Source organism: Cydia pomonella, chromosome 10 (genome assembly GCF_033807575.1).
Source record: "Cydia pomonella isolate Wapato2018A chromosome 10, ilCydPomo1, whole genome shotgun sequence".
Classification (NCBI taxonomy): domain Eukaryota; kingdom Metazoa; phylum Arthropoda; class Insecta; order Lepidoptera; family Tortricidae; genus Cydia; species Cydia pomonella.
The window spans coordinates 8,270,442-8,296,480 of NC_084712.1; the positions used below are offsets into that span (position 1 = coordinate 8,270,442).

Here is a 26,039-nt window from a genome sequence, read left to right on the forward strand (position 1 = left end):
TGGCCCATCGAGGGGCTTTTGAGCTAAAAAAAACGATTGATGTCGAGAAAGATAATACAAATTGAGAGTTCATTTAACTTGAATTTATTCTCACGGTACACTCTACACTGTAACGTAAGTAGGTATATGACACGAGTATCTGCCGGAGCTCGATGACATAATCTATATGTTTTATATCACAAGTTAAGATTCATATAAAACAGTTCCGTTATGACTGCATTCTCTTTTCCTTCATACACCCAAGAAAAATGGAAACGGGTCACTGTCTACATTGTTCTTGGATGGAACTTTATTAACAGTCGAAGCCGAAAGTGGCTTTGACCGGCATGTGGTGGACACTTGGCATAAAAAAAGTATGTGATTTGTATATGAAGATGTAATAAAGACAGAAATTAATAAATCATGACCTTGAATTCAAAAATATTACCTATGAAACCCCGAAACTCCAATTCCAATTACGCGGTGCTACCCGTTAGCCACTACAGATTATAACATTTATAACATGTACACAATCATATTGCTACCATGTCAACGTTGGCTACCAATAAAATTTTGGGGCTACCCATAATTTTAACCAACATTTTCTCGTACTAGTTGCTCTAGTACTTTAAAACTTAGGCCGGTAAAAATAAGTTTGTCTAACCTAGGGGGTTATTAATTCAAAACGTGTCCTCCACGAGTCGCATCGGGGTTGACAAGGGTTCGACACTACATAAGAGCTGTTATTTACAACGGCTTCTCAGCGCAACGCCGATTTTTAAACAAAACAGTGTAACTGTGAGTGCTGTTTTCGCTTAGTTGTTTCAAACTTCGGGTTCATCTTATGCTAGAAACGAGGTAATAGTTGAGAAAAGTGTTTGTGAATGTAACGCACGTGTCGTCACGAGAGGTAACGAGATAGCCTTCGGTGTCGCATCCCATTTATTTAAGCAAAATAGAATTGGCGGTGATTCAATAACTGATAAAAGGAACGTAACTTCACAGGAAATCGAATTTAAAGTATGATTGGCCTCATTAAAGAGACTTAGATGATCCGTAACCGATGATGGGTTTTCAGGAGAGTAATATGAACACGATTAGGTATGAGTGATGGAAAAACGATTACCTACGATAATTTGCTAACTAAATATGATACGAAGATAGGTCCTTTTCTAACAGAATTAACTAAAGTTAATTGGTTGACTGGTAGAGAATGCCTTAAGGCATTAAGTCCGCCATCTGTACCTTCATGTATTGTGCAATAAAGATTAAATAAATAAAGTTAATTCTGTTAGAAAAGGCGTTACCGCGAGATATTGGCTACACGTCCCGGTAGCCTATCTCTCGCGCTAAGTCTACCTGGTGACAAAAAAGTCAGACTATAAATTTACCCCGTACCCGGAACAAATGTTCTATAAAAAAGCTGTTACAAATTTTTGCTGACGCGTTTTTGTTGTCGCTAAAGAGTAAAGTGAAAACGTAAAACACTTACAAATTTAGCGGCAAAACACCGGTTTTCTGTCTGCATACTAAGCCCCTATTTCAGTACAGACACGAGTGGTGTAATCATTCTGCCCCGCCGAGTCGAAATCCTTAAATATATGTATTCCCACGGGTGTTATGCTTTAAATGAGTTAGCTTTGAAGTTTCGGTTGAAGGAACATTTTGCGTGTAAAATTTGACACGTGATTAAAATGTACTTAATTGAATATTCTTGTGTGTCATATTAATTATTCAGTAAGTGTTTTACGTAACAGGATCCACATTATAACGTATCTCATATCATTCATATCACAAATGGCTTTCGAGGATCCGTACGGTGTCAGTTTGTGGAACGCCTACATTCAATGGTTTCCAGCGATCTCGACTAGATAGTCCGCCAGCCAACATGGCGATGAGTCGATGATATTTCGCCCAACATGTAAAACACTGCCAAAACACTCACTCAATAAAAAAAGGACAGCACACAATTTACGTTTAAATTGGGTTATATAAATCCAGATTGGCCAGATTGCTCCAGTTCACGTGAATAGAGTTGGCACCACTCCGAATCTCAACGACTTTAATAACTACCTGGCTGAGATGATCCGACCATGTAACTCCGTTTATTATATAGCGCTCAACTTATCCCGCGTGGTGCCTCAGCAAATTCATTTCGTATTTAATCAAAATGTAAGCGGATTATCAGCACGTCGCACTTTTACACAATTCGGTAGGTCTATACTTTTTAGGGAGCTAACGCGAGCAGTTTCAGTATGTAGGTAGGTATAAACAACCTTACCTATCTATATCACAAGTAGGTTTATTTCACCAGTCGTGAAAACTAATAAAAAGCATCCACGAAGATACAAATCGGGCAAACAAAATAAATTTAGGTACTTATTTATTGTATTACTTATTTATGTAGCTTGCTGATCTCAGATTTTAAATATATCCCTCTTAGTTTAGTTAGATGTATATGTATTAAGAACTTACTTTATTTTACTTGAAGTAGGTATAGTTTAGTTGCGCTTTTAGAGAGGGTTTCCGTGGTAGACCAGCGTCAAAGTATCAAAAAGGCACCTTGACACTAAACCTTTTATATGATTGTTAATATAATGTGTTTCTGTCCGAATATAAGGAAATATAAAGTCCGAAACACATTATTAAAACGCGACGCGACGCAACCCGACGCGACGCGTGTTGAGTCGAACTTAATTGTATTATAATTTTCTATGACCAGAATCACGTTTTAATAATGTATTTCGGCCTTTATTTAAGTTATTGAGAATATATTGTTACCATCGATCGGTTGGATTTATTTACGATTAATTCGTTAGATTATTTCCGTCACGATGTCATTTTGTTAGCCCTAGACAAATTTGATTACCTAATTCTATTCTAAGGCAGAAGGTGATGCAGATTAATGTTTAAAGTTACGGGGCCAGTTTGTCGATTTAAGACGAAGCGCGCTACCTAGTTCACAAGACATTTTATCTTGACTGGCCTTGCCCATACCTAATATAACTTGACCTCGGGATCCATGTCAACTACGGGTAATTAGAGATCAGAATTAAACTAACCGCCTGAGTGGATAGCCCCGGTGTACGTTGAGGATATAAAGACTAAGTAGATCACGGGATGATTTAGGCGCTTACCTATAGCTTTGGATAATCTTGGTGGAGCGAGCTAAGCAGATTTAGACTTTAAATTTGTAAATTGATAAAACAATCTTTGCATTTTAATCGAGTAGTCTCTCAATATTGGTACCAGATCCGGTCATAAAATGAAACCAGTTAATTAGGTATTTTATGTGGCTTTACTATTTTAATAAAATGGAGGCATATGGAAACTGAGAATCCACCTTAACGTTGTCCCTGACAACGAGCGGGATCAAACTGATTAAAGGCTTTGAAATTATAAGCCGAGTTAGAATCCTCGGGTGGCTTGGAAACTTAGCTTATGCGGTTTACATTTTTAAATTAAAAATATAAGGTACATTAAAGGGAAAATTACTTAAAAAGTAAACTTAATAGGAATATAAATGCGCGGAACACATTTAAGTAATTCTAAAACTTATTTGATGAACGTTTTTTTTAAAATAAGACTTGTGAAAAAACTCTCTTGAAATGTAGAAGTAGTGTTAATAAATATGTATAATGTACCTTCATTAATTATAGTTATGACGTTAAAAAACCTAGAATTGCAGTGCTCGTAAATGGTGTCCGGATATGTGTCACAATTTCTTACTTAGCAAGAAGATTCGAAGGCAGATATAGTTCATACTATAAAGTACGCAATTAATATGAACTATACTCGTAAAGTAATTTGTCATAGGTAATTTTATAAGTTTTTATACCCACAGTTTCTCCTTACGGTGTCACATAGCGCCATCTAGTGGTGTTAGCGTAACTTCGTTGTTTCTTTTTATTTCTCTTAGTGTTATATTTTTTTAGAAATATGAAACATGATTTAATTTAATTAGTTTAGTTACAAATATAAATAGTTGTATTTTAGCATTTTTTTCTGGATATTGTGTCGTTAGGTAATGAAACCTACATGTTTTAAAAGGTAGCACAATTGGACTGACAACACACAGTTCTGGCTGAAAAGAGCACTAAATTTGAAATGTAGGGAAAAAAAGAAGGAGAAGAAAAGACGGCATTGGTTTGTGTCAGAATACTGATTTATTACAAAAATTAAAATAGATATTTATAAAACTCAGCGTGGAAATTTATTGTCGCCATACGAGTATATAGTTCCGGAGATTCAGATTTTGGTTTCTGGATTTTAATAGGTCGAGGCAAATGTTGCTTTCCTTTGCCAAGTTGCTGAGGAAAGAGGAGCGTGCCCTTGAGCGTGGCAGGCTGATGTAAGAGACGGGTCTTCTCTTCGTCCAGTTCGGGACGCCTTCACGGCCATTGTTACGAGTTCCAACCCAAATGCTAATTTTGACTGCAGCAGACTTTTTCTGTCGTCTGTCTTGTTCGTCAGGCGGAATGCAGAGGAGTTAATTCGGAGGAATAAACATCGTCTGTGGCAGCAGGTATGTGTTGGCCCTTTGAAAACCTTTGAAAACCTTAGGAAATCCTTAGGAAATCCTTTGGAAACCCTTAGAAAACCCTTAGGTAGCCCTTAAGAAGCTCATAGTTTACTTGTAGAACAAGTTTTGTCATTGTCATAGATCGGTAACCTTTTGCTTTTGTCACATTTATAATGAATAATTTTAATATCATAATCAAGGTTTACTAAGGTCTGATGGACAGTGTTGCTCGCCAAATTTAATGCTTAGGTGTAACTTTTCATATAATAATTACCAGAATAAAATTTAATTAAACAACTAGTTTGTTGGTGATTTATCCTATAGTGTAAGAATACAGATATGAATGAACCAACAGCTCTACCGTTAGCAGTCTGAGCTAGAAGTTGAATTTTTAGGGTATGTAGGAGTTTTGAAAGAAGAAATAAAACGACTATCAAGTGAACTCTTGTGTTTTCTTTCCTTTAGTACATCCCTAGGTATTATGTAACCAGCCGGGTACATTTCATAGATTTACAGGTTACATAATTGGCGCCCACAAGGAATCTGTATTTTACAATTCAATTTATAAGGATAAACCATCAATTTTGAGTATTAAAGTGGCAAACAAGACATTTTTCAAAGTATCTACTATATTCTATAGTTGTAGACAGGGCCAACACAGTAGTATTTGAGTATATTTATAAATAGAACCAATTGTTGCCAATCAATGTTTTTATTTCTTTATGTGTAATTGTTGAAGTGATTCTATAATATTCTGATCAGTAAAACGGTTCACCTTGTATGGTAGGCAATATAAAATACTAAACATAATTTGTGTGTGTAGGTATGTGCAAAATATGAATTTAATCTGTGTGTAAAAAAAATACTGTGAAATTTAATTGAAATTAAGTGATACATTCAATAAACATATTTTGTGAAGTTTAAACCACCAATTTTACAAATAATTCAAATTGATAATTTTCTCCATTGAAAATAGTAGGGTTGTTTGAAGCAAAATAATTCAGTAGGTAAATATTGACATTTGGAATTATTGTTTTTTTAACATTTGATAATATACACATTTAGCAGTGTACAGTTTGTTGGTTAACTTTTCATAATGGAGAAGAGAGAGATTTCAGTTAATCCTTTGTGCAAGGAGGATCTTATTTATGAAGTTGAAATTAGGTCAGAATCTCCGGCTTCTACAGTAGACTTGCTTAAAAAACAACTTAAAAGTTTGTTAAAAGACTGTCCATCTGATTCCATAGTGGAAACAGAACTTGACCCGGCCACTGAATCTAAAATAATAGCGGCTAAATTATTAGATTTGGATAATTTATGGAAAAAGTATGAACAAACAAGAGAAAATTAAACTTTTATTAAGGCAAAAGCATTGGCTTATCACTTATTTCACAGAATTTCTAGGGTTCGACCAGAGGATACAGGTACACAAACACAAATAAAGGCAAGTAAACAAACACTTGACAGTTTTTTGAATAAGTTTGATAACGTCGGTAAGGTGACTTCTTTGTTAACAACAGGTGAAGGTTCTTCTGGTAATTTTGTGCAAGAACAAGTTGTGTCAGAGTCGGATCGTGGTCATAAAAGTATTTTGAAATGGAATCTCAAGTTCAATGGACACACAGATCCGAAGACATTTTTGGAAAATGTTCAAGATCTTCAGCAGGCTGATGGAGTTACAGATTCCAAACTTTTGTACTCTGCAGCCAGGTTGTTCTCGGATCAGGCTCTTATATGGTTCCGTGCAAACAGGAATAAGGTATCATCTTGGCAAGAACTTGCAGTATTGTTGTTAAGTGATTTCCAGGATCCAGAGTATGATTATAAGTTAGCAAATGAGATTCGTGTTCGTACGCAAGGAGAAGATGAGCCACTTCATCTTTATTTTGCATTAATGTCAGGAATGTTTAATAGGCTGAGTACGCCTTTATCTGAAAAAGAAAAATTGGATATTTTACAAAGGAATATACGTCCGTTTTACACTCAACAGTTAGCCTTGGTGGATATCAGTTCAATAAAGGAATTGCAGGAAAAATGTAGGATTATTGAAGTTACTAGGCAGCGTTGTTTAAACTTTAAAGAACCACAGAAGAATAATTATGCAGTTATCTCACCTGAATTCTTGTATAAACCACAAAAGAAAACACAGCCAGGAGTTTCGGCTGTTTCTTCTTTTAATCAATCAGATCCATCTAATTGCATTAGTCATTCTTTCGGTAATAATAAGTACAAATTTGAAGGAAAACAAATGTCAAATAACGCATCCAATGATGTACCACAGAGTTCACAGACGTCTACGTCAGATATGTCAAAGTCAAACGGAGGCGAGGTACGTTCGAATACTAGGAAGGTTTGTTTTAAGTGCGGGAAATCAAATCATAATTTTAAAAAATGCATTCATCGTGGTTGTTTTAAGTGCGGTAAAGACGATCATTTTAAAGCGGATTGTCCTCAAATGAAGAACAAGGACCAAAAAAACTAGTGGACGACTGTGACAATAGCACGCAAAACATGCAGGTTTTGGCGGCGATTGAAAAATATTACAGCTACGGATCAATTGCCACAGTCTTATTTGCTACTAATGAGGACGATATTAGGCCTTATCTTCAAGTAAGTGTAGGGAAACAACAGGTTATAGGATTGTTAGATTCTGGAGCTTGCGTTTCTTTGTTAGGAAATTCATCTCACACTTATTTTGAAAAACTCGGATTTAATTTGGTTAAAAAAAATCAAGTTTCTTGCACAGTTGCTGACGGATTTAAAGTAGAGTCGTTAGGGGTAATTTATTTACCGGTCACTTTTAATAATGTAACTCATATAATTAAGTTTCATGTCGTACCATCAATAGTTTCAGATGTAATTTTCGGTTGTGATTTTTGGAAAGCGTTTAGGCTAGCGCCTGAAATTTTTAGTAATATTGATTACAGGAAAGCTCCAAAAACATTTTATAGTTATCAAATTGATGAAAAACAAATTCACACGCTAACATCATTTGATAATTTAATGCCGTTTCAAAGAGAATTAGCATTGTCAGTAATTAAGAGATTTGAAGACATTTCAGCGGAAAACAAAGGTTTGGGTAGAACGACTTTAATTGAACACGTGATAGACACAGGCGATGCCTTACCAATCAAGGCTAAGCAGTATCCTCTTTCGCCAGAAAAAAGAGTTGCTTTAAATAAAGAATTGGATAGAATGCTTGAGCTTGATGTGGTAACTGCTACTGAAAGTCCTTGGAATAATCCGGTCATTTTAGTTAAGAAATCAAACGGTGACTGGCGGTTTTGGTTGGACTGTCGGAGATTAAACTCTGTTACTAAGGCTGATTCATATGCTATTCCATATATACCACAAATTTTAGATAGCCTTAAGGAGGCAAGATTTTTATCATCTTTGGATTTATCATCAAGTTTTTGGCAAATACCATTGAATAAAGATTCTCAAGATAAAACCACCTTCAATGTTGTTGGCAGGGGGGCCTTTAAATTTAAGGTTATGCCTTTTGGCATTTGCGGGGCACCTGCGAGGCAACAACGGTTAATGGATATGCTTTTTCATCAAAATTTTTGTTCAGATGTAGAGAATGGTAAGGTATTTTGTTATATTGATGATATTGTTATTTGTTCATCAGATTTCGATACACATTTGTTACTTTTGAATCGAGTTCTTGAAAAATTAAAGTTAGCAAATTTAACTATAAATCGTAATAAATGTAATTTTTTCCGAAGCTCATTGAAGTATTTAGGTTATGTGGTCGACGAAAATGGGTTGCGGACCGATCCTGATAAGGTGTCTTCTATCTTGAACTTTCGTACTCCGTCATCAGCTCGTGATGTTAAAGTATTTCTCGGCACTTGCTCGTGGTACAGACGGTTTATTCGTAATTTTTCGACAATTGCTGCCCCATTGAACAGATTAACAGTTAAAAGGGAAAAACATGAGCTTAAATTTAGTTGGTCGGATGAAGCGGAGCAATCGTTCATTAAGTTGAAGGAAGCACTTGTGTCAGCACCAATATTAGCTGTGCCGGACTTTGAGAAGCCTTTTGCTGTTCACTGTGACGCATCTGCTTATGGCCTTGGTGGTATGCTATCACAAGAAATAGAGGGTAAAGATCACCCTATAGCTTATGTCAGCAGGTCGCTAAACAAAGCTGAGATGAACTATAGCGCTACAGAAAGAGAGGCGTTAGCAGTGATATTTGCAGTGGAAAAATTTCAGGCTTATTTAGGCACAAGCAAATTTAAGGTTATCACGGATCATGCATCATTAAAGTGGTTTTTAAAATTAGAAAATCCGTCAGGCAGGTTAGCACGTTGGGGGTGTAGATTGTCTCAGTTTAACTTCGAGATAGAACATAGGAAGGGCACTGACAATGTGGTTCCTGATGCATTGTCAAGACTTTTGACGGTAAATGTTATTAACACGACTCAACAAGATACAGTAGAAGATGTATGGTATGATAAAAATTTCAAAACATGTCAAGAACATCCTGCGAATGTACCAAATTATCAAATCATAGATCAAAAACTGTACCGCTACAGTAAAGGTAAATATAGTTTAACATCAGAGTTTGATTGGAAGGAAGTGGTAAGGAAAGAACACAGACGGAAAATAGTCGAGGAATATCATTCGATGCCAACTGCAGGACACTTAGGCGTATTTAAAACGCATAGGAGAATATGTTTACGGTTTTATTGGCCAGGAATGTTCGATGAGATTAAAAATTACATCAAGGACTGTAATACTTGTTCTGCTTATAAACACTCCACCAAGCGAACTTTGGGGTTAATGGGAAAACCTAAAGTTTGTGGTAGACCTTTTCAGGCGGTTTCGGTTGATTTAGTTGGACCTTTGCCACGTTCTCAATCTGGATTTACGTTTTTACTGGTAGTAACTTGTTGTTTTTCAAAGTTCACACTCTTGTTTCCTTTGAGACGTGCTACGAGTGCAATTGTCGCTAAGAACTTTGAAAATTTCGTTATTTTGGTACATGGAGTCCCAGAGACCGTAATTGTTGATAATGGTACACAATTTACGGGAACTGAGTTCCGGAAGCTGCTAGGACGTTACAATATTCCAAAACATCATTATACTCCTAGGTATACACCACAAGTTAACCTAGTTGAGAGATACAATAAAACGATAATGACAGCAGTGGCTTCTTATGTTCAAGATAATCATCGGTCTTGGGATAAGCACTTGTTTGAAATACAATTTGCCATAAACAGTGCAGTGAATGAGTCAACTGGATTTTCACCATTTTTTCTGGTCCACGCTAGAGAACCTGTCATTAACGGTAATTTTTACAAGGATACTCAAGTCAATTATTCTCTTGATATACCAAGAGAGGAGTATGCTGGTGAATTTGGGTGTTTAAAAGATATATTTGAGGAGGTTAGAAAGCATTTATTAAATGCTCATGCAAAGAATGCTTCACATTATAACTTAAGACGTAGACATGCTAGTTTTAAGGTGGGTGATATTGTTTGGAAAACGAATTATACACAAAGTGACGCACAAAAGTTTAAAATGGCGAAGTTAGCTCCAAAGTTTGTGCAGTGTAAGATCACCAAAGTTTTATCACCATTGGTTTACGAGCTGGAGGCCATGGATGGTCATCCACTTGGCTCTTGGCATGTCAAAGATTTTAAAGCTTGAACTGTCACAAACAATTTAATTCTCTCGTTGCGTTTTCATAGTTTTAATATGCAAACACAAAAGTGAAAGTTGCAACAGTAATATTTAAAAGGAAATATTACTGGTAGTAAGTATGATGATTGTATGAAGTGGGTATTGTATGAAAGGATTTATGTATTGGCGGAATTTATATAGAAGTTGTGTTGAGACAGTCTGGTTTGGGGTTAATCTAACATTTTTTTTATCAGGTTGTTGGTTAGATATTTTGTTCTGATTGGAGAATTGATAAAACTGCCAAGTTTTACAACAATGTACGTTTATGTCAATTATTTATCTTACTTTGGGTAAGAGACAGAGATTTGGTTATCGTCAACCGTTGGTTGCATTTAAGTTTAGGTTTATATAAAATTTCATTTGGTAGTTGGTAGTAGTTTTGTTAATGGTTAGGTATGTATTAACAACTGTCAAGTTGTATAGTTTGGTAAGTCGTTTATTTCATATTTACTTTGATGAAGAGTTTCGCGCGGCAGGTTGTTTTGTGATCAAGTAGGGTTGACTTTGTTGACTTTGTTGGTTGATGGTTTTGCTTGATTTTGTCGTTGCAAGTTTTGAATTTATTTCAAGGTAGTCATTTGTGAATATACATGGTTAGTTTGGTAGATTTATTGTTAGTTTTAAGGTTAATCGTGCCTGAGGACAGGCAAGTTCACTATTATATGGTGTTTGAAACTAGTGAACCTTCTTGTTGGAAGGGGGGTATTGTCACATAGCGCCATCTAGTGGTGTTAGCGTAACTTCGTTGTTTCTTTTTATTTCTCTTAGTGTTATATTTTTTTAGAAATATGAAACATGATTTAATTTAATTAGTTTAGTTACAAATATAAATAGTTGTATTTTAGCATTTTTTTCTGGATATTGTGTCGTTAGGTAATGAAACCTACATGTTTTAAAAGGTAGCACAATTGGACTGACAACACACAGTTCTGGCTGAAAAGAGCACTAAATTTGAAATATAGGGAAAAAAAGAAGGAGAAGAAAAGACGGCATTGGTTTGTGTCAGAATACTGATTTATTACAAAAATTAAAATAGATATTTATAAAACTCAGCGTGGAAATTTATTGTCGCCATACGTGTAGCGGAGATTTACTCTCAGGGGGATGTAATAATAACCTCGCTACATGGATCTACACATATACAAAGCACAACGTAATATAGCAATTGCACCGACCATGAATTAACACTCGATGGGCGCACAATTCCATCTCCTCTCAATCTCGTATCTCTTTGTTATGAATGTAACCTCAACACTCTCGGGGAAAATTAGAAGGGCCCCAAGTCCCGTGGCTATTATCGGTGGATGCACGGCACAACTGAATCTCCACAATAGAACTCATCGTGCATCCCGCAGACTTGTATACTCTCCTCATGCGATGAGTACTGAGGTGGGGACCATGTGGTCCCCGACGAGCCTCCACAACAACCCCTACAGCTCATCCATCAGCCTCCATAATTAACCTCCAGTAACTCAAACCGATAAACACCAGCCACCTCACTTGTTACATTCAAACTCGAGCTACACACAAAGAATATCAATCAATTCTTCAACTCAGCTCTTTCTCAGGGTAGTCGTTAACTCAAGGTCACTGCAATATCCATATATTATATATATATAAATATCAGAATATAGATATGTTTCGCTTACCAAGAGTATCCTGTACGCGATTGCACGCGCCACACCACCTGTAACCTCCCAGCACTCAGATCGCCTGTCTCCACTTGTACCCGCCATCTTTCTCCCCCGTCTCCTATATCACTAGCCGACCTCGATCGTCAGTGTTACCAGTGAAAATTACGCTAAGAGTGACAGATATGATACATACCACAATAACAGACTTCGCGATCTCCGCGACACTCCCGAACGCGAGATGATTATACAAGTAGCGTCATCAGCTGACGCGTCCATTCGGCTATTCGTTCTCTAGCCCAAATGGCAGCGTTCCGTCTTACTCTTGTCACTTCCTCTGGCCGTTCTTCCGTAACACTTGGCTCTCTCACTTCTGCCTCGTATGTATCAACAGCGGGAGCTTGCTCAGTATGCGTAGGACTACCATCAGAATCTAACACAGAAATTTCTTTCTCGGTTGCCGGTTCAGTAGGAATTGTTGACTCATCAATTTCTGTCTCAGGCTTGGGTGACACTATCGTTTCTGATGCCCTTATAGGTTCCATAGTTTTAACCATCTCCATAGGTACAGTTGATGTCTCTGCCATCTCATTGTCTTGTGATGGTGGTAGTGCATAATCCGTTGGGCCGTACATATCAGACTCTAACGGATACAGATGGGCTATGGATCTCGTAAACTCTGTATTCCCAACTACCACTTTGGCTGCTCGGCATTCACCATCACGGCTTCGGATTAAACTTACGATTTTGCCAACCTTCCAATTGATTCTATTTTTGGAATCATTTTTAATCTGTACAATGTCACCGACTTCTGGAGACTTCTTTGATATCACTCGCGGTTGTTTATGAGAGTGACTGAATCTGTCCCGCAGACTTGGTAGATATTGATTGGTGAACATCTCTTTATATTCGTTAAGAATCCTCTGACCTCTTTTCCAGCCTTCAACCAAGTCGACTTTGGTATTGGTGCCCTGTGAAGTTCCCTCACCAAAATCTGGGTTTATTTCTAGACACTGACCTAGAGATAGAAAATCAGCTGGTCGCAGTACTCCCTCTGGGTCGGAACCCACTACAGTCAAAGGTCTTGTGTTCAATACGGCCTCAATCTCCTTCACTACTGTATGCATTTGACCGTCTGTTAATAAATGCTTGTCAAGTGTGCGCTTCAAGCAGTGCTTTACCAGTGCAACTAATCTTTCGTAAAAGCCGCCTTGCCAGGGTGCAAGCTGCGTGATGAATTTCCACTTGATATGTTTCTCCTGGCAGTATGAATGGATTAGTACTTCACTTGTCAGCTTGAACTGTAGTGCATTGTCCGATATCAATACTTTAGGTGGTCCTCTAGCCGCCACGAACCGCCGTATCGCTAGCAAGCACTCCTCAGCCGTCAAAGCCTTGACTAACTCCAAATGTACAGCACGAACTGCTAGACATGTCATAAGACAAATCCATCGTTTTTCTCTGCCTGTATTTGTTTCCACTAATACCGGACCCAGGTAGTCTAATCCAGTAAAGGTAAATGGAGAACTATAATTAACCCTTTCACTGGGGAGTGCAGGTGGTGGTGGCAGTTTGTAAGGACCTCCAGAATACTTCTCACACTGCAAACATCTCTTCAAAGCTTTCTGTACTTGAGCTCGCCCGTGAGGGATCCAATACTTTTCGCGTAATATACTTAGCGTGTGTGGGACCCCAACATGGTAGTTGTCTCTATGCGTTTTTAGTATAATCTGGGTTGTGAAGGGTGATTTCTTCGGAATCAGAATGGGATATCTCTTATCATATGATAAATTAGCATTCGCGAATCTTCCTTTACATCTTAAGATCCCATCTTCGTCTACAAAGAGACCCAAGTTTCGTGACAAACTGGTCACCTTTCCTGAGACTTCTTCTGAAAAGAATTTACCTTGTAACTTCTTTATCTCAGTCACTGTCTCTTCACACTTTTCTTCATCAGATGGGTTTTGCACAGAATCATGAAGTGCAGTGGCTGCAGGATTATCCTCCATTTCAGAAAAGTTAGGATCATTATCTTGGTCTTCATAGCCTTTCATTGTCATCTCTGGACCATCCACCGTGTCCAGAGCCCTCCCAGCCAAGCACATTTCTTCATACCTCTGCTCCTTAGGCCAATCATTTTGGTCTTGTAGAAGAAAATCTGGACCATGGAGCCATAGATCCTGTCTATGATGCCACAATTCTGGCCTGGTAGCTACGTCTGCAGGGTTTTCTTTTGAGTTGACATAGCGCAGCTCTGCACCCAAGATGTCCTTAATTTGCTTGATCTCATTGACTCTTCTCAATACAAATGGTGGAAGTAGCCTACTTGATTTGATCCAAGCAATAACAACTTGACTATCCGTCCACAAATATATCTTGCATATATTTAGGTCTATGTGGCTTTTAACATATCTCAGAAGTCTACTTCCTATGAGATACCCTAGCAATTCAAGTCTAGGAATTTTGAGATCACTCTTGTCTTCTGCTGGAGTTATTCTGGATTTGGACATGAGAAACGAAGTTGATACTTGCTTTCCAGTTATGACGCGCAGATAAACGACTGCTGCATATGCATCCATAGATGCGTCAGTGAAGCAATGTAGTTCATACTTCGTACATTCCGACTTTGATCCACTTGCAACATGTCTTGGCAATTCTACATTCTTAACCACTTTTAAATTCTCAATTATGTTCCTCCATGATGTCAACAAGTCTTCAGGCAGAATCTCATCCCATTTTAACTTCCTAGTGCAGATCTCCTGAAACAAGAGTTTTCCTGGTAGCATGAGTGGTGATACAAACCCGCATGGATCATACAGACGTGCTAGCACTCTCAGGACTCCTTTCTTTGTAATACCTCTGTCTGTGATCTCACTCTCAAAAGTTTCGTTATTCAGTTTGAGCCGTAAAGTGTCATTTTCCAAATTCCATATCAAACCGAGGATCTTCATTTCACTTTCCTGTTTTGCTCTCTTTAGCTTGGGAATCTTGTCTACAAAATCTTTGTCGTTAGACATCCAGTCTCGTATGTTCATTCCTAATTCTTTAAATGAGTTTGTAGTTTGAGCATACAAATTGAGAGCCTCTTCTCTTGATTGAACGGACGTCACTAAATTGTCTACATAACATTTATCTGCTATCACAGGAAGAAGACTTTTGTTAGTCTTTGAAATGTGATATCGAATTGTTGCCGCTAAGAGAAAAGGGCTCGATATTACTCCAAAGGGCACTCTGCAGAACCTATATTGCATGATATTGTCTTCAGATAGTTCCTTTTCTAAATCTTTGACCCAGAGAAACCTGGTCACATCCCTGTCCTCTTCTTGTAAACCAACCTGAAGAAAAGCCTTTTCAACATCAGCAGTGATAGCAATTTTCCCAATTCTAAATTTCAGTATTAAACCTGTAAGGTCTTCCAGCATATTCGGACCTCTGTATAAGCACTCATTCAAGCTTTTCTCGTTTTTCAGCTTAGCTGAAGCATCGTAGACCAGCCGACCCCTTTTTCCCTTCTGTTGAACCATATGAAAAGGTAGATAGTGAACTGGATGGTCAGCAGGAATGGTAGGATCCACAATTTCTATTATGTTAGCTTGAAGTTGTTCGTTTAAGATTTTCTCATACTCTGTCATGACTTCTTTATTTGATCTTCGTATTACACCCTTTAATCTTCCAAAGGCAAGTCCAAAGTTAGTAGGCAATTTTGGTGGATACTCTATCCACGGCCACTTGACCTGATACCTTCCTTCACTGTATTTGACAGTCTTGTTAAAGTGCTGGACGGCTTCTTCCTCACATGTAGTTTTTGGAGAATCACATATCCCGATGCTCTCAAGTGACCATAAAAATTTGACATCTATGGTACGCAGAGGAAGATCTGGTTCTGTAAAAAAGTCTTGATTGATTTCATGGCACTGGCAATATGTAGCCACTGATAGAGTCTCCCCTTCCCTGCTGTTAGTAGCACTTCCTGCGAGGAACCAACCAAAATCAGAATCCACAAGAAAGGTATTATTTCCCAAATCAACACTCTTTCTGATAAATGAAAAGTATAAATCATTTCCAATCAACATATCAATGCCTTCACCGGTAGAAGCGTCGTCAGCCAAGATATCTATCATTGGTGACTCTACCTTAGCCATAGGTATCTCTGCGGTGATGTATGGGACTATATTCACTCTAATCAATCTTTCAACATTACGTTTACTCACTACAGTTACTGTTGCATATGGGCATGACATTTCTCTGGGCTTCTCTGATCCAAATGTATAAATCATCAAACAATCTTCTCCATCAGGTTTGATTCGTAATAATTTTGCTATTCTATTTGTAATGTAAGATCGTTGACTTCCACAATCAAGTAAAAGCCTAATGCTCAGACTTCTCCCCTCCATTGTCTTTACTTGGGTTACTGCTGTCCCTCTGCACCTTCTGCCGGCAAAGGGCTCTATTATGCATCCTAGAGCAATGTACACATTTCCTCCTTCTGGTACACTTGGAGGCACGGTGTCCTATTTGGAAGCACACATAACACCTATCTTTAAGCTTCCCAATCCTCTCCTTATATGTGTTAAATTTGGTACAATCCTCGCTGTAATGTTCTTCATTGCAAAATATGCACATTCTCTTAGGGCGTTTCCGGTTAGGTTGAGTTGAAATTGCTTCCCTTTTCTGTTGCCATTTCCTTTTCTTTACAGCTCCAATTTGTAGTGTTGCTGTAGAAGCCGGTGTACTCATCTCCGTTATGTCACTGGACTTTACTGGAACCACAGAACTCTCCATGTTTGTAACAGCTGAACTCTCCATAGCTGTTATTACGGCATCCAAAGCCTTCCGGATTGCAGCAAAGGAATCATCGGTTGACGAAAGCCACACTTGGTATACTACTCTTGATGGAAATTTATTAAGTATGATAACTCTAAGGTAACTAGCATCCACTTTCTCCCCTAAAGCCTCTAATACTCTCAGGTGCTTCTCCATGATATTCAGAGTGCGCCTACAATCTTCGGGTGAATCCTTCGCCACAGCAAGATTTTGCAAAGCATCGTTGTGAGCATCAATGACCTTTGTAGGTTTACCAAAGCGGCTATTGAGAATGTCTACCGCAATCGGGTAATTCATGTTAGTCGTTTCCAGACCCTCAACTGCTTGTAGGGCTGGTCCCTCTAATGAGGCTAGTAAGTATGAAAGCTTCTCAACGTTGGCAATGTCCTTACTATCAACATTAGCCGCGAATTTATCCCAAAAAGTGTTCCATTTTAGGATGTCACCATTATATTTCCCTAGTTCTAATTTAGGCAGACGCGTTCTATGACCATTTTCTACTTCATGGCAGTATAATTTTACCGCGACTTCTAGTTCGGTCAGGGTGTCCTCGGCTTTTATTTGCATATCCCGGCATTCATTGCAGAAATCTTCTTTTATGTCCGTCGCCCCAGACAAATATCTGTCTAAATCTGATGTGAGCGATGACAATCTATTCTTAACGTTAATTCTTATGGCAATTACCCTGTCCTTTGCAACACCAGTCTCAATGCTGTTAAGGGCCTCGGCGGCTCCCTTTAACGCTTCCGCTAGCCTTTCTAGGCGCAATTGTAATGTGGAAAGCAGAAAGTCCATATTAAACGCAATGCGAGCTACTGATATATTTTATTTTTAAATCTTCTGTGAATCTTGCATTGTGCTTGATGCTAATCTGCAATTAAATGCGTTTACTTGAAGTCGAGTTTAAGTAGCATAAAAGTATTTTAGTTTTTACATGAAAATGTAACTACTTTATTACTTCATAATGGAGTCGCCTTAAATCTATTACTTACAACGGTTTGTATAGCAGTCCACTTCCACTCTTCGGCACTCCTTAATTAAGTAATTGCACACTTTTATTCGTTTTTACTTCTATATCAAACTTTTATCACAAATCACAATTCACAAAAACGGGTAAGCTTACAAAACTAATAAACCATAACCAAACCATAGACTAATTTCTAAACTTCACTCTATCTTAAATATTCTCTACACGACACGACCAATCGATCCGTCGGTCTGTCATACCGAATATCTAACCGTTCCGTACCAAACACAATAAATATTCCGTAACGTAAATAATGTCCATGGGGAAAATAATATACAAGTAAATGTTTCAATATATATATTTTCCTCGTTACACAATAAAAATAATGTTGTAGTAATAAAATTAACGAGAAAACGTGCGCTGAGTGACAAATTTACTAAATAAACTTGCACATGAATTTGACCGAAAACGTAAACATTGGCGTGTTTCTGAACGTGGTCAGAGACTAAATTCAGTGTCGCTAGAGTAAAAAGCGTAATTACCGCTCCCGTATTAATTATTTTCAAACACGGTATATATTATACGGTATATTATAACACAACCTACGCAAATAAATGCTGATTAATATGAAATAAAAACAAGAATTCCTCTGTCTGCCGGTTCACCGTGTAAAAAACTCGCGATATGCACATTCTCTTCATGGCTTGGTAATATTACTGTCTATGTGTACGCACCACAATGGGTCATAATTATCCCATGTGTACGCACCGCCATGGGCATACCCAAACCAAAAAAAATCAAGTACCATAAGGAATGTATTTCAACATTGGGTACGACAACTCTCATCATTCCAAACACGTGAACCGCAACTGACAGATTTTTAAGCATCTACACCAAAACATGTAGCGGAGATTTACTCTCAGGGGGATGTAATAATAACCTCGCTACATGGATCTACACATATACAAAGCACAACGTAATATAGCAATTGCACCGACCATGAATTAACACTCGATGGGCGCACAATTCCATCTCCTCTCAATCTCGTATCTCTTTGTTATGAATGTAACCTCAACACTCTCGGGGAAAATTAGAAGGGCCCCAAGTCCCGTGGCTATTATCGGTGGATGCACGGCACAACTGAATCTCCACAATAGAACTCATCGTGCATCCCGCAGACTTGTATACTCTCCTCATGCGATGAGTACTGAGGTGGGGACCATGTGGTCCCCGACGAGCCTCCACAACAACCCCTACAGCTCATCCATCAGCCTCCATAATTAACCTCCAGTAACTCAAACCGATAAACACCAGCCACCTCACTTGTTACATTCAAACTCGAGCTACACACAAAGAATATCAATCAATTCTTCAACTCAGCTCTTTCTCAGGGTAGTCGTTAACTCAAGGTCACTGCAATATCCATATATTATATATATATAAATATCAGAATATAGATATGTTTCGCTTACCAAGAGTATCCTGTACGCGATTGCACGCGCCACACCACCTGTAACCTCCCAGCACTCAGATCGCCTGTCTCCACTTGTACCCGCCATCTTTCTCCCCCGTCTCCTATATCACTAGCCGACCTCGATCGTCAGTGTTACCAGTGAAAATTACGCTAAGAGTGACAGATATGATACATACCACAATAACAGACTTCGCGATCTCCGCGACAATACGAGTATATAGTTCCGGAGATTCAGATTTTGGTTTCTGGATTTTAATAGGTCGAGGCAAATGTTGCTTTCCTTTGCCAAGTTGCTGAGGAAAGAGGAGCGTGCCCTTGAGCGTGGCAGGCTGATGTAAGAGACGGGTCTTCTCTTCGTCCAGTTCGGGACGCCTTCACGGCCATTGTTACGAGTTCCAACCCAAATGCTAATTTTGACTGCAGCAGACTTTTTCTGTCGTCTGTCTTGTTCGTCAGGCGGAATGCAGAGGAGTTAATTCGGAGGAATAAACATCGTCTGTGGCAGCAGGTATGTGTTGGCCCTTTGAAAACCTTTGAAAACCTTAGGAAATCCTTAGGAAATCCTTTGGAAACCCTTAGAAAACCCTTAGGTAGCCCTTAAGAAGCTCATAGTTTACTTGTAGAACAAGTTTTGTCATTGTCATAGATCGGTAACCTTTTGCTTTTGTCACATTTATAATGAATAATTTTAATATCATAATCAAGGTTTACTAAGGTCTGATGGACAGTGTTGCTCGCCAAATTTAATGCTTAGGTGTAACTTTTCATATAATAATTACCAGAATAAAATTTAATTAAACAACTAGTTTGTTGGTGATTTATCCTATAGTGTAAGAATACAGATATGAATGAACCAACAGCTCTACCGTTAGCAGTCTGAGCTAGAAGTTGAATTTTTAGGGTATGTAGGAGTTTTGAAAGAAGAAATAAAACGACTATCAAGTGAACTCTTGTGTTTTCTTTCCTTTAGTACATCCCTAGGTATTATGTAACCAGCCGGGTACATTTCATAGATTTACAGGTTACAACGGGCATTCAGACAAATTTTAATAGGCACAAAGTGGTTCACGTAACATGACGTGACGCAGTAGTTTTCAGCTATATTAGCATCAAAAGAATACTTCCTTGTAAACGTGATACTGAATATTAGACGTACTTATTTTGTATGCAGAACATTACAGGCAATCAGAGAATAATTAAATCGAGTTACTAAAGCAGGTATTGGTCAATAACAGGCCAGGCACATTCTTGTTTGAAATTCCTTTGTACTGCCATTGGTTTGAGCCGTCACTACTCACTACCGAGTCTAATTTACATGACTGTACAAGAGAATTTCGTGTTCGAAAGTTTAATAAATCATACAATACCTATAAATAATTGCGGCGAAACAGCTTAAAACATTTCTGTTATCATGAGACTCCTAAGATTAACCAATTGGTGTATCGTAGTAAGTAGCCGTATTGTGTTAGAATGTGTCTTCGTAAACTGAAAGAATCTTATTTTATAGGTAACTGCATAAACCCGCAGTGGGAGCGTGCTGGGCCCATAACCTGATAGATCTAGGCGTAAAAGGAAACTATGAGGAGATCATACGTACTACTTACTCCTCTGGCGCAGCGACTCAAAGTGTATCTTGGCCTCCAACACGACTGCTCGCCACTGATAATAATTATACGGAAATTAAATTATAATTATACGGAAACAATTGACCAACTTTCCTGGTAACGGTAAATTACTAGGTGAGACACAAAATCCAAATAGTAATAATTCTGCGACCAACATGGAAACTAATCTCGTTTCCTCCAACTATGGGGAGGGGAGAGCTATTGTTGTACCGCCACCGCAACGCGCGCTCTACTTGCGAGTCACGATTGTAAAATGCAAATAGTGTTAAATGAAACATGAGCTTTGTTCCTCATTTGATCAGGAGCTCGATTCAGATTTAACAACTTATTACGGTTTTGATCGAATTTCTAGGTTTTTTGACCCCTCCCCCCCTCCTTTTCACACTTGGTCACATTTGGTAGGTTGAAATAAAGAAGAGATATGCTTAGATACAGAGATTTTTAAAATATATGGATGATTGGATAATATGCGACTGCACTAGCTTTACACAGTCTATTAACCAGCTAGGTTAGGTATGATTGTACTGGATTTTATCATAATATGTCCCTACACGAAACCTTAAAAGAAATTTGTTGTGGTTTCGTACTCTTAGATAGTTTCCGTCAGATAAAAGCTAAAGGAAAAGATCGGAGGTAGGTTATCTTATCCCGAGTGACAAAAGAAGAGGGTGGGACCCTAAATCTACGTATTTGCTTTACTGATGTTCTTGAGGTTATTACTTACCCACTTGACAATCCAATACCGCTTCATTTTACAACTAGGGAACAAATCTAAACACAAGTAAAAGTAAAAGTGTAAATACAAGTACCTACTACTTTATCATTTATCCATTATAAACTGAAATAGATGTTATATATGAGAAAAAAACCTTGACTTATATGTCATATATGAGAAGAAAAAAAGCTTTTTCTGTTTCAGTTTACCGCTTTATTTAGGTACCTACATTAGTGAAATATATCTGTATTTATTTCTTCGAAAGCAAAGTAATTTATGTAGTGTATGTATGCACCGCCGCACTGTGGGCTGCAATTCGGCTCTCATTGACATAGAAACCAAAATTGTTATTTTCATTTTTTTATTGAAATAGGTTTTGCCCAGCATTATTATGGTAACTTTAGAATTTATTTGACATAAAAGTGTCAAGTTATGATTTGAGCATAAAAATGATAGTCAAAAGACATTTCAATAAAAAAAACTTTCAAATATAAATTTCGGTATTTCACTCTTTTCCATATAGATCATTAACGATTTAAAAAAACCGCACCCGTACCCGTGACCGAAATATGTAATATGCCAAAAAACCACAAATAATTCATAGTACCGCAAAAACAAACCGTAATATCCTCGCAGATGGTTTAGGATATTACGGTTTGTTTTTGCGGTTTTTGAAAGAAATGAATTTTTGTTCGAAAAATCATAACTCGACATTCTTGATGCCATATTGTCCCAAATTCAAAAGTTACTATAACAATGCTGAGAGCCGAATTTCAGCCCACAATGCGCCGTGGTGCATTGGTGTAATAACGGCGTGGCGACATAGAACATGCAGACAATAACTATTTTATTTATTCACTCACGAAATTTTTTATTTATTTTGCCGATCTTCACCACATTGTAATTACTATTGTGCGAGAGCAGAATAATGTAATAAAGTTTCATGTAAAATAATTCTGACCGCCGCTGAGTTTATAAGTGTTGGTTAACCTCACAGACGTGGTTACGCAGAAATTTGCCACGATTCAAAATAACCGAATTTTCTCTGTTGGAAAGTTACAGCGAGCGAAAGTTACAACGATGGCTTCGTTTGTTGTTTAGGATATTGAATAGTTAAAATGGTTATGAATAAATGAGAGTGGTTTCCGAGTACTTTGCTTCGTCATGAATGTCATGATTATGATTCTCACAATCAACCGTCCTACTTTTTGCGAATCTCGACCACGCTGAGCTAGCATAAAGTTGTTTATTGCATGTAAGTCGTTAATGAGAATTTGCCCTTCTTACTCTTATGAAACACCTTTTACTTATCGCGTTAACTACCTATAATATATGTAAGTAGCTAATAAAGAATGGCAGGTGGCCTATTCAGAAACGTAAAATATGACAGCAATTTACTTTCTACGTATGACGATCTGGAAGTGTATCATAAAAAAATAACAATTTTAATAACAGAACTTCCGTGAGACAAAGACATTCAATATTAAACATAATAAAATGGGTCGCTCGCGTATTTCAAGTGTGAGATTGCACGACATGCTCCGCTCCATAACGAGGAGCTCCATCGGGAGAGCTGCACAACCCGCAGTCTGCGTCGGTCCGTCAACGCAGACTGCGGGCAGACGCCCGTTGAAGCTCCTCTTTATGGATCGAACTATGTCGACCAATCTTCGACTTAAAATATGTGATGACTTGTGTTAATATAAATTTACAATTTATTTGATCTTGTCATTGTCATGATACGACCTTGACGTTCACTGATTGGTGCACAAATGCACTAACAGTCGGGTCTGTGTGTGCTGCGAATCGTGTCAAAATCATACGACCATACAAAACATTAATAATTCAAACTGTAAAATCGGAATACCGTTCCTGATTATAAAAACCAATTGGTATCACATTCAACGTTTCTGAATATTCTTCACAAGAACGTTAATACGTTGCTACGGAGCTACGGACTACCGTAGACGATGCTACGGCGTAGCGTCGCGTCGTAGTCTCTGTCGTCTCTGAGAGCTCAAATTATCACATACTTTCTAGAAATATGACATTTTATAGGATAGGTAATGAAAAAATGTTCATCAGTCAGACTCTCGCTCGTTGAGTCAGACTAAGAAAAGTTTGCAAAGGTGATAACACACACAGTGCAAGTGTTATCTTAAACGTCAAGCTTCTATAAAATTATGGCGTATAAATAACTGTGTGCTATCAAAATCGTTGCAGACTAACTCTATGAGTGGATGAAAGTAGAATGATGAATGAATATAATAATAACAAAACGCGTACACGAGTGTAAAATAGTACATTACGATACAAGTGCGAAAAATAGGAAATTCGAAACGAGTGGCGATAAATTAAAACACGACCGAAGGGAGTGTTTTAAATCGACACGAGTTGCGAATTACCTATTCGCACATGTATCGTACAACGTTTTACAGTACATATGGCCCTTTAAATGTTCGACACAGTAACATAATATGCTACTTCTCGCACTAGTGCTATAAAGTAGCCCCATATGTACTGTAAAATAATGTTTTAAAGTGCCGTTTCTAGTTGAAGAAATGCTACTTTTGACATTGACAGATGATATCCATAACAATTCGAGTAAGAGGGCTAAGATGGTCGACTCTTTATCATTTGTCACCATGCCTGTCACGTTCTAACAAGTATGCAAGTACGAAAGTGACGGGCATAGTGACTAGTGATAAAAATCGAACCATGTTGCCACCGCAGATCAAATTCATAACCTTTTATTACAAACAGAATACGCTTTCCATAGAATAACTCACAGCACTGCTTATTAAATTTCATGTAAATGAATACAATGTTGAAAACTGTCCAGCGCACACCTTCCAGTAAAATTCTCAATTTTCGGCTTAATCCAGGGTTTCCCAATCTTTTTCAACCTGCGGCGCATTTACAAGTGTAGTATTTTGCAACGGCGCCCTTGTAAATTTAAAATCACGGTCGAAAAAGAGTGACACGACGCTATATCATTTACCGATGCGAGCGCTCAAATAGGTACCCGCGAATATTTGTGGTTTCGGATAATGATAGAACTCACGGCGCCCCTCTTTACTTTCTACGGCGCACCAGGGCGCCGCGGCGCACACTTTGGGAACCCCTGGCTTAATCCATGAAGTGTGCCAATGCCCATCAGTTTTAAAGGCCTTTGTGTTTCATGACGAATCGCGTCGAATAAGTAGGTACTACCTGCAGTTGGTTGATTAACACAACTCGAATTTTAATAAACAATGCAACGATTCCATTTTTCGAAATAAAAATACTTATAATTTACAAATTTGTAGTGTATTCAATTATAACATGGAATTATGATACAGAAAATATAATTCCTTGACGAAAAGTGTACCATCTAAAGCAAATTACACATGTAACAACATCACATCATAATCGATATATTGAGGCGATCCGTCAAATACTTAATAGCACCACTTGCACCATCCCAATAACCCGGGGTTAACCGGTTGATGCAAGTGTCACTTAGAGCCACTCGTACAAATCACTAACCCGGGGTTAACTGGTTAAACCTGGAGTTACCATGGTTACCAGTACAAGTTGACACTGGGTTAACGTTGTAACTGGTTAACCCCGGGTTAGTGGAATGGTACAAGTGGCGCTTAGTGTTGTTGAAACCGAGTTAGTCAGGTCGCAGACATATGATAACTTACTCGTATGATGATCACAGTAATAATACTGTACTTTATTATCTATAAAACGTATGTACCTATCCATTACGGAAGAACAGCGCTGGCTTTGCCAGCTTCATGCTGAGTTGTGACCCTTTCATGGCATTTTGCGCTAAATGTTAATTCATTGTATTGTCAACATGTTTTTGTCATCCGTGTCTGTTTTGTCATAAATAAATGTATTTTCTTTCATTCTTTCTTCTTTCATTAACATCTATTACCTGAAAGTTCTTGACACAAGTTACGAAACTATTACAATGTTATGTGACATCAAATTTAGCTAGCTGATAACAGGGCCTAACTTCCATATCATAATAATTTAATAGTAACTCCTGCGGCGACGCCAACTTTAAGTCTCCGGAACGTGGCATAACAAGAACTTAAGTCTCAAACTTTACCTATGGAAATCATCAGGTCTTGATTTCTTAAGACATCAGATCTGCTAGGTTTTAAAAATGTTCACACTTACGTAAAAAAATACCTACATCAAAATTGCCGGTTTGGTTAATTGCTAAAAAAAATTCTAAGTATGTAATTATACATACCTACCCTACAAAATTGACCATCGGTTGGTTCATAAATAATTTATAAACGCAAAGTGTCTCAAAGTTTTTCTTGAGACACTCGTATTCTCACAAGCCAGTGGGCAAAGGTGCCTTCATTAGCCAAGTTTGTTGCTCAGGACTGCAGAAGCCTTAGCTGAGTTTTAAAGTTTCGTTAAATAGTCTTCGCAACTACATAGTACTCGCTGGGTAATTAAAGCTATTAAAGTTTATAATACTAAGAACAGGTATTATATCGTGTCGTATTATAAGTGTCTTATTACTTTTAACTTTAACTCGTGTACTAAATGTGACATCCCACGAGTAAAGGTACCTTCTGGCGGTTGGCGTTTACGCTA

The 26,039-nt window shown here is 37.9% G+C and overlaps 2 protein-coding genes across 2 annotated transcripts in view; both read right to left on the reverse strand.

The window, feature by feature from the left end:
* Positions 1–21,069, reverse strand: part of LOC133521998 (uncharacterized) — an 81,953-nt gene extending 60,884 nt beyond the window's left edge. The window contains exon 1 of the mRNA XM_061857168.1: positions 20,696–21,069. The gene's annotated coding sequence lies outside the window, so the exon portion shown is untranslated. The remainder of the gene's footprint in view (positions 1–20,695) is intronic.
* Positions 12,072–15,968, reverse strand: LOC133521744 (uncharacterized). Its single transcript, XM_061856811.1, has one exon. The coding sequence runs from the start codon at positions 15,966–15,968 to the stop codon at positions 12,072–12,074; it is 3,897 nt and encodes a 1,298-aa protein (XP_061712795.1).
* Positions 21,070–26,039: the final 4,970 nt, after the last annotated feature.